The sequence below is a fragment of the Phoenix dactylifera genome, chromosome 11 (assembly GCF_009389715.1).
Source record: "Phoenix dactylifera cultivar Barhee BC4 chromosome 11, palm_55x_up_171113_PBpolish2nd_filt_p, whole genome shotgun sequence".
In the NCBI taxonomy this organism is placed as follows: domain Eukaryota; kingdom Viridiplantae; phylum Streptophyta; class Magnoliopsida; order Arecales; family Arecaceae; genus Phoenix; species Phoenix dactylifera.
The window spans coordinates 521,402-536,152 of NC_052402.1; the positions used below are offsets into that span (position 1 = coordinate 521,402).

The 14,751-nt window shown below is 41.9% G+C and overlaps 1 protein-coding gene across 2 annotated transcripts; it reads right to left on the bottom strand.

The window, feature by feature from the left end:
• Window positions 1-626: 626 nt before the first annotated feature.
• Window positions 627-2,040, bottom strand: LOC103708974 (probable WRKY transcription factor 65). Of its 2 annotated transcripts, none has more exons than XM_008794106.4 (3): window positions 1,644-2,040; window positions 1,375-1,533; window positions 627-1,280 (listed from the first exon to the last, which is right to left on the bottom strand). In XM_008794106.4, the coding sequence occupies exons 1-3, from the start codon at window positions 1,775-1,777 to the stop codon at window positions 743-745; spliced, it is 831 nt and encodes a 276-aa protein (XP_008792328.1). In that variant the 5' UTR covers window positions 1,778-2,040; the 3' UTR covers window positions 627-742. The 2 variants fall into 2 exon arrangements, with proteins under 2 accessions (XP_008792328.1, XP_008792327.1); XM_008794105.4 differs by having other exon boundaries at window positions 1,375-1,536; window positions 1,644-2,039.
• Between the last annotated feature and the right edge of the window lie 12,711 nt (window positions 2,041-14,751).

Sequence of the window (14,751 nt, forward strand, 5' to 3'; positions counted from 1 at the left end):
TGATTCAATAACGAGCATTTACTTTTAACTCTCTATGCTCCAAAATTGCTTGAGTGGTACAATAATTTTTTTGTTGTTGATGGATTCAATCTCTGGGCTAGCACGCTTTTCATTAATCATTTCTATGCAAGTTGCAAATGACTATCATGAACAAGGAATGTAAAATATCGACAAAATGTTAAAGTTTCTAATCTTTCTCTTTTTAGGATTTTTGAAATATTATGTAATTTTGAGCCAAGGACAATAATACATGGAATATAATAGAAGAGTAACCCCAATGAATGTTTGCATGGTTTCTTATGGGTAGGTATGATGATGAGATCTTTGAATTATTGGAGCGACATGCATTTATTTCCTCAAAAGTTACTGACATCATCATTTTTGCCCTAGCTGGTTCCCGAAAAATAATTAGGATCTCTGAGAACATGGCATTTTACTCATTGAAATAAAGCTAATTACCTCCTGAAGCAACGTAACAATTCAAGTCGGCGTTAGCGTTTTAATGCTTTCGGCCTACGTGCGGAAAAGTCGAGGCACGTGACAGACTTGGTCAAAGCTATTCGCCCATCAATGGCAGCACACGAAGCACCCTCCCATGCATGTAAGGAAAAGAAGAGAAGGAAACGGAAAATAAAAAAAGAAACTATATATTACGTGAAAATATCGAGATAAAAAATAGAACATAATCGTACGGCGCACGCCACGCCGTCATCAAATCTCCCCCAGCTCGATCGCCGCCGCGTCATCCGGTACTCCCGCACCACGAGGCCGGCGCCAGCCGCGACCCCTCTCGCCGGAACACCACCGCGCACTCCGGCAGCTCCCCGAGCCCGGCGAACATCCCATCCTCCTCGCCATCCGCTATCTCTTTGCCACCGCAATCCTCCGGGAGCCCCAACGCCGTGCCGGCGAAGATCGAGCCATAAAGCAGATCCTCCGCGGCCGCCGGGGGCGAGGCGGAGGACGGGGATCCTAGGTTGGAGAACCACCGGAACTCGTCGTGGATCATGAGGGACGGCTCTTCTCCGATCAGATCAGAGAACTTTTGGTCCAGATCGGCCGATTCCGGCGGGCTCGGGCGGATCGGGGACGGATCCTCGACGGGAGGCTCCGCTGCCGGCTGAGGAGGCTTGGGGTGCTGGTGGTGGTTCTTGGGGAGGGGCCAGGGGTGGTTGTGGTCGAAGGAGTAGGTGACGACGAGCATGGCAGGGTCTACCCGGCTCCTTTCCACCTGCTTCCTCGCCGGACAACCCTTGGAGCTGCTGCACCTATAGTACCCCCTGCGTCCAATTTATAGCATTAGAGAGTACGCCTAGCTACTGGGCTACCGTGCGCCAAGATCCCGGCGCGTGATAGTGCGGGGATGGAACTAACCTCGGGTAAGGGGAGCCCTTGATCGGCTTCTGGCCGTACTTCCTCCAGGCCCAGGAGTCCGTCGGTGGTACTCCCTCCCCGCCGGCGCCGCCTTTGGGCCGCGATCCGCCGTCGCCGGAGATGGGCACAGACACCACTCGCTTCTGGACCGACCGCCGGCTGCTGTCGATATTTATTTACAAAAATATATATTAACACAAATAAATAATTTAAACCAAATAGAAGGGAAATTAAAATCTAAAAGAGTTCCGGCGGAACGACGGACGCACCTTCTCTTATGGGAGGAAGAGAGGGATCGGGCCGCTTTCGGGTCGCCGGGCGGGCTCGGGGAGTTATTCTCGGGCGCTATTCCAACCTCCTCGGGCTCGGAATTACGTGACTCGGCGCTGCACCGGCCGTCCATGGTCGTTGTTTATCGCGAGACCGAGATTAATCGCTATCCCTTGGTCCCTCCGTATATGAAAAAAGAGGAAAAAAGCTGCACCAACCAAAAGAAGGAAAGCCTATACGAGGGAGGGAGGAGAACGAGAGAGAGGAATAGCGGAATAGGGTTGCACAAGGCCGGCTTTGAGGGAGGGGCTATATGGTGGCAGTTCTAATAGTCATTGTTCGCATCTATCCATGGAGTACTGTATATATTAAACAATGACGTTTGGGTGAATTTTATACACGGGGTTTTGGACACTCGCGAGGGGTCCAGAGGGCTGAGGGAAGGAGAGAAGGATGTGGGAGGAAACGTTTCAACTAAACTATTGAAAGATGTGAGAGCGACCCCTCCTCCATCCATTCCCCATTTCCCATTTGGATTTGTTAGCAGAGAAAACATAGTTTATTGGAAAAACAAGGTGGTATCCGGCACATGCTCTCTATATATTGTAACCTTCTCATTCTCTCCGTCTCTCTCAGATTGCTACAGCAAGTGCTAGCTCCTTCTCTGAGTAATACCCTAAGCTGGAGTTGAGGATTCACAATTCCATCAGTTGCTTTTAACCGGGGAGTGGAGTTGTACTAGATTCTTAGATGGTGGTATTCATGGATCTGACTTCGAGGTTCAAGTAGGACCCCATGGATCCAGGCTCGTATCCCAGCGTAACTGATAGCCTGGTAACAAAAAAACAGTAGCCCGTACCGGGCATTGAGATATAAAGGCGACCGTTAGTGTTGCAAGTTACCACTGCATGCCTCCATTGAGATCTAGAAGCGGGTCTACATACAGAGAGAGAGCACGCGGCTTCGAGGAAATTAAAGCCAGACCAATCAATCATTCGAATTATCCTATACAAAAGTTACACAGAAGTTGCACAGAGTCATGGCAGCATGACTCCATTCTCTTGTTTTTATATTCTTATATATATATATTCTGCCTCACTTATTAACTTATTGCCAATTAGAAAATTCTTTAATCTCTCTCTCTTAATTTGTCAAAGCTCTTGTTTCTTAATTCAAAGAGTGGAAGTTTCCACATGCCTTCCTGTTCACAGCGACGCGGCACCTCCATTTATAAAAATCGGGAGGTTCTCTGGCCTCCCTTGACACCATTTTTATAAGTCGATTGCCGAGTTATGCGGGCGGGGATAACGGCAGCGATAGCTGTTTCCATTAGGAATAGCTGTCTCCAGTGGGACAAGGAGACTTGAGTTTAAGTGGCGGAGGCATTGGCATTGTGGTGGGGCCTTGTATTGCCGTGCGAGGAGTTTTCTTGGTAGTACTTACTCCTTGGCCAAGGCCACGCGACGGAGGAAAACTAGCGTTCCATCGACTTCAGCCGGGGCCCATGCTGGTTAAACTAATGCAATGGCTGGTCACCGTGAGGGCGACGCCTTGGATGGACTCCATTCGGGCGTCCTTGTCCGGCCCTTCATTTTGATTGAACGAGGCGACCCAGTCCCACCCAACGGCTATCTCCGTAGCCCCTCTGATACGTCTCTCGTAATTTACTAGAGACTATGTGTGGTTTGTCGTTGGGCGTTTGGAGATCCGAGTGATCGGCTCGGTCTAGATTATGAAGCGACTCGAAGAACCCAAATCAGGAGATCTGCATGCTGATATCCATTCAATCTACAAGGTTTTGGTGCATGTAAAATTGTTGATACGTCTCAAGTATATTTAAATTGAAACCTAAGCTGAAAGCACTGGATATGTTGCAGAGAGACGTGTTTTAGAAGTAAACGAGAAGGTATCTTGAGATGCAGTGAGAGAGCACGTGATCTGGTTATCTCCAAAATAGGGAAATCAACTTAGTTTTTTTTTTGCTTCCAAAATTGAAAGGACAGTAGATGTTAATATATTATATTGAGTCAAGATTTTGTTTTTTGAAAAAAAAATACAAATTGCGGAGTGCCGCCGATCTTTTTAGAAGAAATCATGCAAGAGCAATGTAAACAAACGACTCCCAAGATTTAAATGTTGCACTTCATTTGCTGAAGAGACAAAATTGCTGGGCTATAGATCTTGAATGCCATAGTTGATTGGTGAACCGAGTGGTGCAAGCGTGTGAGGATCCGTGCGAGCGTGTGTTTAATTCTATATCGGTTATTCGCTATGTACATCTTAGGTATTTAGACGTGATTAAGCAATCCAAATAATATATTTCAACTAGTCTTTTTGGATGAGATTTTAGATTGTTATAGTATGGATGGGCAATGGTTAGCACTTAATGGTTGCTATTAGGATATTTCAAGTAACATTATCTTGTTTGCTGGTTGTTCATCTTCGTGCACGATAGAGGATTTGTGCTCGGCCCGATGGCATCAATGAAAAATATCAGTAGGCATTAGAAGCTAGATGGGGATGTTGGTCGAGACAAGCTAGTAGATGGAATCTTTGCCGAAATGACTTCGGTGGCAAGAAAGAGTGAAGGTTAGTAGTTCGCACGGCTGTAGAGTGCAGCTAGATCGATACTGTTGCTCGAAACTGATGCTAACTTGCACTTCATGCTCCATAAATCACAGCAAATACTCCCAAACGAAAGCTAGCTACCTAACTATTCATTCCTAGTCTAATAGTCATTCCAAATGATCAAGGAGGGACCACCCGTATTGAAGCTTACAAACTTGATTGGAATATCAAGTGATGCTGAATTCGCCATCAACTATAGCTTGCATCCAGGAGGTCAACATATGTCACGCTGGAAGCCAGTTAATTCAAGATGGAGAGAGGACGAAAATTGTTTAGCCTTCTTGTATAGCTTCAATATCTTGCAAGATAGGGCAATCTTTTTGAACTTGGATGCCTATTACTATGCAAAATGTCGACATGAGTTGGGATCTTCCCCAACTGGGGCGGATTTATTAAACCAATCTAGAATAACTATATATATCCATGGACATCTGAAAATAAAATATCTAATAATTAAGAAAGGATATCTATCACAGCTGTCTGCAAAGTAAATCCTACGTGATTAACAGCATATGACGCCAGCTAGTCTACAGCACTATTAGCTTATCTGTAGATATGTTTCACTTCGTAAGATTGAAGAGTCTCTCATTCTTCAATAATTTTCTATTAAAAAGTCCGATACCTAATTACCTGCCATTCGCGTGATGCACGAAAGCTCATTATTAGGGTGGCCCCATGTGTAAACAGGACAGTGCATCATGGGCTTATTCAACCATAAGCTGTCGCCGTTGATTGTGGATAAGACCACTGTGGATGTTATCTTGACCCAACGGTAAATGGACTGGGCCAACTTGATTGATTGACCCTGTAATAGGTGTTTATCATATTTAGGTCGTGGGATCAACCTTGCAATCGGGGCCAAGAATATTAATTTTTTAAGTTAGGATCCAATCTTCTGGGGAAGAAAATAACTAGTCTTGAACGCAAGAAGCAAGTTTAGGCATGCTAGCTTCTGAGCTTTATTTCAACTCACAGACACTTGAAAATTTGCAGATGGCTGGAACCTATAACTTCTTTATGGCATCAATGCAGCTGGGTGAAATTCATGGGCAAGAGTCAAATTCATATCTCTTTTCCCTTTTTCTACTCAGAAATCTACCTGTGCCAGGATAGAGGGTCATGTAAATCCAGTCAAAAGCAATTACCCTCGGCTTCTTTTTAACCCATTAATTACAGTAGAGCGAGACCACTTCCAAAAATTAATTGTAGGACGGTCTTGTTGGACTTAGGCCAGCGCATTGCTGATCCTAGTCTAGGATGATGGTCTAGACTCTAGACCTTGTTAAGTTTTGTTTTTTTTGTGTGTTTTTGGGTACAAAGAAGAGCAGAAGCTAAAAGTAACCAAAGAGTTTCTGTCCATAGAAGAAATTAAGAAGGCCTAATATGCACAACTCCGCAAGCATCAGCCCTAAAAATTTGAGCAAACATAGGATGAAAACTTAGCCACAGGTTCGACCGCCAAAATAGCAATGGATACTCGAGAATTCCTCTTGGTTGAGAAGGGGCGCAAAGCTTTAGTTGCATTTCCGACTCCCCCAGGCCCGTAAGACATGGTCCGTCGTGGCACGGATCATCTTGTCTTGTTAGTTTGAGACGAGGTTGAGACACAAGGCAACACCTTGTTATTTGCTTGCAGCCCTTCCACAGGAAGAGAAATATGAAAAAAATGTCCCTCTGGCTCAGAGCAAAATCATCTTACTTTAGTTAAATTTTGATAAGGAAAGACAGATTCCACAAGCTTGATGGAAAATAGCTCCACTTTCAATGGCTTCCATCCTATTTACTCCATTCTATCTTTCATAAGCATAAATTTGGATACATACATACAATATAGATAACGAAATAAGTAAACAAACAAATAAATGAACTATTCTTACTTGGTCGGCGCTGCTACACGCACTCTTAGATATAGTGTGTGGGCGAATGGCAGGGCAATTCTCCTTTGGCAAGAATAGCAGCAGCAGGCAATCTTCGCCATGCCTCGGACTCGTGCCAAAGGAGAATCACCCTGTTATTCATAGACCTCACATGTGCCTCTGCTCATCTTCTTCAGCGAGGCTCGACGCCATGTAGATCACCGGCGATACAAGCTTTTATAGAGAGTGCGAGCCACAAATAAATCGGGATATCTTCAGCATATGCCTGGAAGTTGGAACTATTCCGAGGAGCTTCCCTTGCTTCGAGCCTTTTATCTTTACTCTTTTTTTGGGGGGATGGTCCAAAATTCTCTGCCAACTCTTCCAAAAGCAGTTACCTTTTTTCCCGTCTTCAACGGGCTTCCTCCCTCTTCAACTTTCTTCTGTCTACTTTGTTTTATGCCTCTTGCTCAGGCTCAGGTATCTCCATATATTTACAGGGGCATTAAGGTGTTTGGGCTAGTTGGCCCCAGGGTTAATGGTCTAACCAAGGGGCATTTGACAACAATTAATGGATTAGGCTAAATTTTGAGTCTGGTCCAACTGACGAGGAACCAGAGCTGGTCTGCGTTTGGGCTTGACATTGTTTGGTCCCAGACCAGACTTGTTCCTACGCCTATTTGTTTGACCCAGCCCATTGACACTCCTAGCAAGGTGGGGATCAATAAAATTAAAAAAAAAAAAAAAATGCTCGGAAGGTGATCATTGTCAAAGAGTTTCAGAAATATTATTTAGATTCTCCACTTGTCAAGGAATGTCCTAATAATTTTACTGGAATAAATGGAGTAATTATACATCACTGTGAAATTCTGGAATTGGTGTAGCAAACAAACTACATGGCCTGCCATTAGCCATGCATGCGAGCATCCATTTCATTTACAACCTTCCATCTGCCCAGATAACGTTTTATCCATGGTCATGTCATCATCAGGTAGGCATAACCAAATTCTCCAACAAAATCTCAGATGTATTTTTACAAATTATATTTCTTATACTCGATCCTCCATGGAGTCGACTCGTAGCAGTACGTAAGAACACTTTATAAGTAGACCCAAGCTTGTGAGCACAAAGGAATCACCTTTCCGTCCACGTTTTGACAGCCATGACCCTAACTTTGTGCATCAGAATTCAGCATGTGAGGAACCGAACATACCCCTGGATATTCCCTTCCCGACATGCTCTTGCTTGCCATCGTTATAGTTCTAGTTGCTTCTTGTACTTAGCACATGATATGCTCGTGAGAAGGCATGAGCCTGCTGCCTTTGGCCATCCAGGCTTTCTAGGGCTGCCGACATGCAAAAACTAAGCTAATAGACGAGGTCTCATGAGCTTTTTGTCAGGGCTAAAACTAGATCGCTCACTCTCCTACTCTGTAGTCCGGTTTAATTTTGTTATGAGATATTTCTCCAGTGTCGTAGAACTGAAGCACATATATGGACCCAAGTACTCGCAAGTTTTGACAGGAGAGGTTTAATTCTAGGAATAGCATTCGATTCTTTAACGTGTCTTAGATAATAAATTGTAAGGCGATCGATGGTGGAAGTTGCAGTTATAGTATTGTTGTATAGTTATTTGATATTCGGGGATCAGACAGCCATGACTGTCTTTAAATATCCAACCTTAAACATAAGACTCTGGCGAGCCGAGGAGACAATATAAGAGTAAAATGCATCAAGTACGAAAAACAAAAATGCAGGAGTTCATGTGTTTGTCTTATAACCTTTGTCCACAACTCACAACCTTTGGTCATGGTCGTTTATTCTTGTATTTACGACCTCAGTATGTACGTGCCGACGCTTGTCGGGTATAAAATACATGCACGTAAATGGCGAAGCCGAGCTTCCGCAGGAAATGAATCAAACAAGTTTCCTTCCCTCGTACGCTCATCTAAAATGACAAGAAGAGAACATGCGTGGGAATCTTCCATTAACAGGGCACGAGAGCAGAGCATGCACCAGAGTCTCAAATCATGGACCGAGTGACTTTTCGCAGGATTAGATCGACGTGGCATGCTTCCATTGGAAGGTCAAATGGGTCCCTCACTGCATGCCTTTGAGCTCGCGACAAAGTTGAGAATAAAGTTGCGTGGTCAGACCTATACGTGTCAAAGATTTTATCCCCTACTTTTCTCATTCACGTTTCTTCATCTGTCATTCTCTCGAGTGTTTGTTGCAGAGATAATATTCTCTTTTCTCAAAGAAAAGGAGAAGAAAAAAAAAAAGAAAACAAGAAGAAATCTAGATCAAGGATGTCCGCCCGGATATGCCGTTGCCCATTGCAGCGGGCAATGGACGCGCAAATGGCCTGTGCCCACAGTAGAGGTCCATAAATACCCAATAGGAGTACTGATGCACCTTCTGTGTGGCCATCGAGCCAGCAGAGCACACAAATGTGCAGTTGGATTACAGGGCAAATACTCCCTTGGCAGTCAGCCACTCCAGTACACCGGAGTGCCGAGGAGTGTGCCTACTGCCAAAGGAGATTTGTCCGGCAATTCACCTGCATTATTATCATCATCATCATCATTATCATCTATGCCATTCATGTAAGTTGATCAGGTTTGTTTTAGTTTTATTTGAGTTTTTATAAGCAAGCACGAAAAGTTTTCAAAATAAACATTGTTTGAATCTTAAACTGTTGAAAAATAATAGTCTCACATCGGATAGGCTAAGAACCGGTGCTTATATACTTTTGCCCTAATCCATTTGAATCAAATATGTTACGGGAGAGAAATTTACAACATGCCTTGCATTCATGGCTGGGCTCGGGTCAGATCATTCAAAATGTGTAGGTTGTATGTGCGAGTGAATGAGAGAGAGAGAGAGAGAGAGAGAGAGAGGGGAACAGATGCAAAGGTTATTCCACCAGGAAATAGGAAAATTTTATTATAGATAAGGGATAATATTAAAATGAAACTCAAAAAAATACAAAAATCAATGTCGTGATATTCTTCTATAAGAAAGTAGAGAAGCTATTTGTTATAGAAATTAAATTTGTAAGAGGCGAATACTAAAATTAAAAACCTAGGAAATTTGATTTTCTTTCAGCACCTTCTTTTTAGAACCATACATCATTAGCTAAATGAAGTAATATTAACTCCTAAAATATTAGAACAAATCTAGCTAGCAATCTTAGAGTGGAAAATGCAAAATTCTTTATAAAAAAAGGAGAAATATATTAAACTTACAGCACTAAGGGGAAGTTGCGATGTCACTTAACTTATGTATGGTATATTTCTCCTATGGCTGAGAATTGGAAGAGGGTATCAGAGTGGTGGGCCATTTTGTGAACGATAGCTTAGATCTCTCGATACTCTCAAATTTACGAACAAAGAAAACTATTTTTTGATGAAATTCGTTATTTCAAAATTATAGGAATTCTAAAAGCAAGTGAGAGAGTTTGGGAGCATCACTAGCCGGTCTGAACTAGGGACAAAGGTTCTTAAATTCATTGTACATTTTTTTTTCATGCGAATCCACCATTCGATTGTCCATTTTTTTGCTTCTGAGATCACTGCACATGGATGAAGAAAAGAGTTCGGAGTACTTTAAGATCTATGAAATTTGTCTGGAACTTGATGCAGCAATTTCCAATGTCAGGGAATTCATTTAGACTCATTTGGTTCAATGGAAAAGAAAGAGTAGAAGTGGAGTCAACAAGAAAATGAAGGAATACCCCATATTTGGTTGGTCGGAATTTTCAAAAGCAAAAAAAAAAAAAAGTTTTTTCATAAAAATAAGATTCTCATAAAAAAGAAAAATCTATGTGGAACAAGTGAAACTCCAATTCCCACCTGCTAGGAATTGGCATAACTTTTTTTTCCCAAAAGTATACCTAAAATTTTAGGTAGAATGAGATAAAGTCTTTCCGTTTATTAATAGCATAATATGTCTTTTATGTAACTTTACCAAAAAAGTGGATGCTCAACTTAAATTTTAAGTTATTTTAAAATATATCATTTTTTTATGGTCAACTAAATATATAAAAATTACTTTTTTAAATATCATATATCTAGATATAACTTACAGAAAAAATAATTTAGTGATTTTTTTTTTTTTGCGAATTAAATGAGTCATGTATAGAAGAGGGGCAGAGAGATAGAGAAAGGAGGCATGAGAAGTAAGCACTTTCCAGAGTTTGAGTTTGTGTGTTTCCAAGATGGTGCATGAGATTCAATTTCCAGAAGGTGAGCAAAGACTTGACCCACGTTGTCAGTCTACTCTGTTCGGACGAGCCAGGCTTTAGAAAATATTGTCGTGGGCTACTTGGTTGTGCGTATAAAAGAAAATATAGTGGCTATGTTTTTATTAAGGACGTGCAATGTAGTGTGTGAGAAAATATCGATGGTTGCAATTTCTTCAAATGGTCATGAGAAGTACAGTTAAACTTTCACAACGAGTGGAAACCATGAGCGCTAGAGTTAATACTAAAATGATAAGGCCAGCTTCAATTTGAGAGTTTAACCATATACATGAATGCATGTTGAGCGAGAAAAACATGCCACCTAATTACCATCGTTATTTATATGTGCCAAGAAATAGATCAGGCAAGGTCCCGAGAAGAAGATTAATGCTTTTTTTCTTCTTTTTTTTCAACCTGATTATAGAAAGCTTGGAAAGATAGCCATATCCATGTTCCCCTTGTTCATCATACATCCCATTGATTGAAGGTTGCCTGGCGACGCTACGAGCAATGTAAGGCTTTCATAATATGGAAAAATTGGATATCGTTATGTTAATTACAAGACTTATTTTATGGTGGGCTACCGTGTTTCATAAAGTTAATCGGAGTCAGGCCGGCATAGCATCTCATGGTTACTCATATGTATCACTAGTGATTTAACCTTGTTTTCTCGTTCATTTTTTCAATGTTTAGTACAACCACTGTTCTATTATTTTTCATGTTGGAATATAAAGAACAAACACTATCATGGCACTTGTAAAATAAGCTTAGAGAAGTCCCTCCCAGCCAAACGACAGCCTTACAACTCGGATCGACGATCCAACTTCAGTATTGGGACGGCCAATGTGGAGTGGTCAAGGCTCAGCTTCTCCATAAAAATAATCCGAGTTGGTGCTTTCTTTTACGTGCTTTCCATATGGTGGCTCCTGTCCCCGCGATTCTAGCCCTCTTAAAGCTGGCTCCATCGTTGAAGCAGATATATCTATGCTTGAATAATTATTCGTTTAGTAGACAAAATTGCTACAGTGGTAGCTTTTCACTGTTTTCAGTGAAGCCATTTTTTTTTTGTTTGCTGCTAAAACGGATGATTATATAGTTCTGGTACTGATGCATTCAAAAAAAATTAAAAAATAACAAATCACGGAGCGATGGATGGCATGGAGGCATTAATTCTAGAGAGGGAGGAATGAATCTGACCTGCATTAAATTAGGGTGACAGGGGTCTTTGCTTAATTCATGTGACAAATGATTAATTTGGAACTGAGATCAGTATAAAAGCAACAGGTACTTGTGAATCAAACTCAATACTGACTGTGGTTGAGGATCGTGTAGTCCGAAGTTTTTTTTTGTAATACCCCTCTAATGTGCATGGACGTGGTAAAAAGAATGGAGCAATGCCATCACTCATGAATTGGAAAGACCCTTGGCCATTGCTAGGCTCATCTTTCCCTTTTGGCTAAAGTTCTTCAAGTATTAAAGAAAAAATTGTGTTGGATCCTCTGAACATGGTGTTTATCATGTAATGCTAGAGAGCTATGTGAAGCAACTCACACTCCGCAAAATTATTTTATTAAAAATGTCAAACAGAATAAAAGAAAATTAAGAAGTTTAACAAGAAGATGGTTTGATGCTCAAATGACGTACAATCTTGAATCTGGGGGGTGCAATAGTTTTTTTGGCATTTCTGACACCATGGAAAGGGTCTTAAAAAGAAAAAAATAGAGCTAGAAGGAACTGGTTTAGAATATTGCAATATATTATGTATTATAGGTCAGGTTCAAATTATGTAGTGTATACTTTTTATATGGGTTATACTTCTTTCGAATAAGTGATGAGGATTATACATTGATAATCTAAGTTATTGAATATGATTCATATTTCTAAGCTACTTATATACCAAAAATCATATGATTTGAAGATACCTAATCTATGCATCAAGTTCAAAAAACATATACTATTATTTCACGATGTGATATCGATATACTCTATGTATATATATATATGCACTCTTTATTCATCATGGTACTATGTAAATGCTTATTTGATTCACGGTATGTTCTATAATATGAGCATTTATGTTAACTCTTTATGCTCCAAAATTGCTTGAGTATTACAATGATTTTTATTATTGATGGATTCAATCTCTGGCTAGCACGCTTTTCATTATTCATTTATGATGTAAGTTGCAAATGACTATCATGAACAAGGAACGCAAAATAGTGACAATATGTTAAAGTTTGGAAACTTTCTCTTTTTAGGATTTTTGAAATATTATGTAATTTTGAGCCAAGGACAGTAATACATGGAATATCATAGAAGAGTAACCCAATGAATGTTTGCATGGTTTCTTATCGGTAGGTATGATAATGAGATCTTTGAATTATGGAAGCGACATGCATTTATTTCCTCGAAGGTTACTGACATCATCATTTTTGCCCGAGCTGGTTGCTGAAAAATAATTAGGATCCCCGAGAACACAGCATTTTTCTTATTGAAATAAAGCTAATTACCTCCTGAAGCAACGTAACAATTCAAGTCGGCGATAGCGTTTTGGAAAATGCTTTCGGCCTACGCGCGAAAAAGTCGAGACGACACAAATGGTCAAAGCTTTTCGCCCATCAATGGCAGCACGCGAAGCACCCTCCCATGCATGTAAAGAAAAGAAGAGAAGGAAACGAAAAATAAAAAAAGAAACTATATATTGCGTGAAAATATCGAGCGAAAAAATAGAACATAATCGTACGGCGCAAGCCCCGCCGTCATCAAATCTCCCCCACCTCGAACGCCGCCGCCTCATCCGGTACTCCCCCACCACGAGGCCGGCGCCAGCCGCGACCCCTCTCGCCGGAACACCACCGCGCACTCCGGCAGCTCCCCGAGCCCGGCGAACATCCCATCCTCCTCGCCATCCCCTATCTCTTTGCCGCCGCAGTCCTCCGGGAGCCCCAACGCCGCGCCGGCGAAGATCGAGCCATAAAGCAGATCCTCCGCGGCCTCCGGGGGCGAGGCGGAGGACGGGGATCCTAGGTTGGAGAACCACCGGAACTCGTCGTGGATCATGAGGGACGGCTCTCCTCCGATTCCGGTGGGCTCGGGCGGGTCGGCGACGGGTCCTTGACGGGCGGCGCCGCTGCCGGCGGAGGAGGCTTGGGGTGCTGGTGGTGGTTCTTGGGGAGGGGCCAGGGGCGGTTGTGGTCGAAGGAGTAGGTGACGACGAGCCTGGACATCATAAAACAAAATGTTTATAATATTACTAGCCGGATTTATTAAACCAATCTAGAATATAACTATATCCATAGACATCAGAAAATAAAATATCTAATAATTCAAAAGAAATATTATTAAAAGTAGATCTTTGCGATTCAAAGTATCTGACGCCAACCAGTCTACAGCACTATCATAAGTTTTACTTCGTAAGATTGAAGAGTCTCTCATTCTTCAATAATTTTCTATCAAAAAGTCTGATACCTAATTACGTGCCATTCGTGTGATGCACGCAAGCTCATTATTAGGGCGGCCCCAGCGTAAACAGGACAGTGCATCGTGGGCTTATTCAATCATAAGCTGTCGCCGTTGAATGTGGATAGGACCACTGTGGTTCAATGTCGAACTACAGAGGATTGGATGCCATATTGACCCCACGGTAAATGGACTGGGCCAAGTTGGCTGATCAAACCATGTAATAGGTGTTTTTTATATATAAGTCCTGGGATCAACCTTGCAATCAGGCCCAAGAATCTTAATTGTTTAAGTTAGGATCCAATCATCTGGGAAAGAAATTAACTAGTTTTCAACGCAAGAAGCAAGTTTAGGCATGCTGCCCTCTGAGATTTATTTCAACTCACTGACACTTGAAAATTTACAGGTGGTTGTAACCTATAAATTCTTCATGGCATCAATGCAACTGGTTGAAATTCGTGGGCAAGAGTCAAATTCATATCTCTTTTCCCTTTTTCTACTCAGAAATCTACCCGTGTAATCCACAGTCAGAGGCAATTACTCTTGGCTTCTTTTAACCCATTAATTACACTAGAGCGAGACCACTTAACAAAAGTAATGGCAAGATGGTCCTGTTGGACTAATGCCGGCCCATTGCTGATCCTAGTCTAGGATGATGGTCTAGACCTTGTTATTTTTTTTGTTTTTGTTTTTTTGTGTGCGCGTTTTTGGGTACAAGGAGGAGCAAAGCTAAAAGCAACCAAAGAGTTACAATCTGTCCATAGAAGAATTAAGAAGGCCTAATATGCACAACTCCGCAAACAGGATTTGAGCAAAGATAGGATGAAAACTTAGCTACAAGCTCGTCGCAGGAGTTGCCGGCATGGGCATGGCATAGTATGGGGGGGCTCGGAAAGTATGATATTTGGCATAGCGGCCGACC

Bases quoted from the DNA above. Each gene is read 5' to 3' on its own strand.
- LOC103708974 (XM_008794105.4), bottom strand. From the start codon at position 1,777: ATGGACGGCCGGTGCAGCGCCGAGTCACGTAATTCCGAGCCCGAGGAG. The intron at 1,537-1,643 runs GTGCGTCCGTCG...AAATATCGACAG, and splicing joins TCTTCCTCCCATAAGAGAAG to CAGCCGGCGGTCGGTCCAGA. The intron at 1,281-1,374 runs GTTAGTTCCATC...AATTGGACGCAG, and splicing joins AAGGGCTCCCCTTACCCGAG to GGGGTACTATAGGTGCAGCA.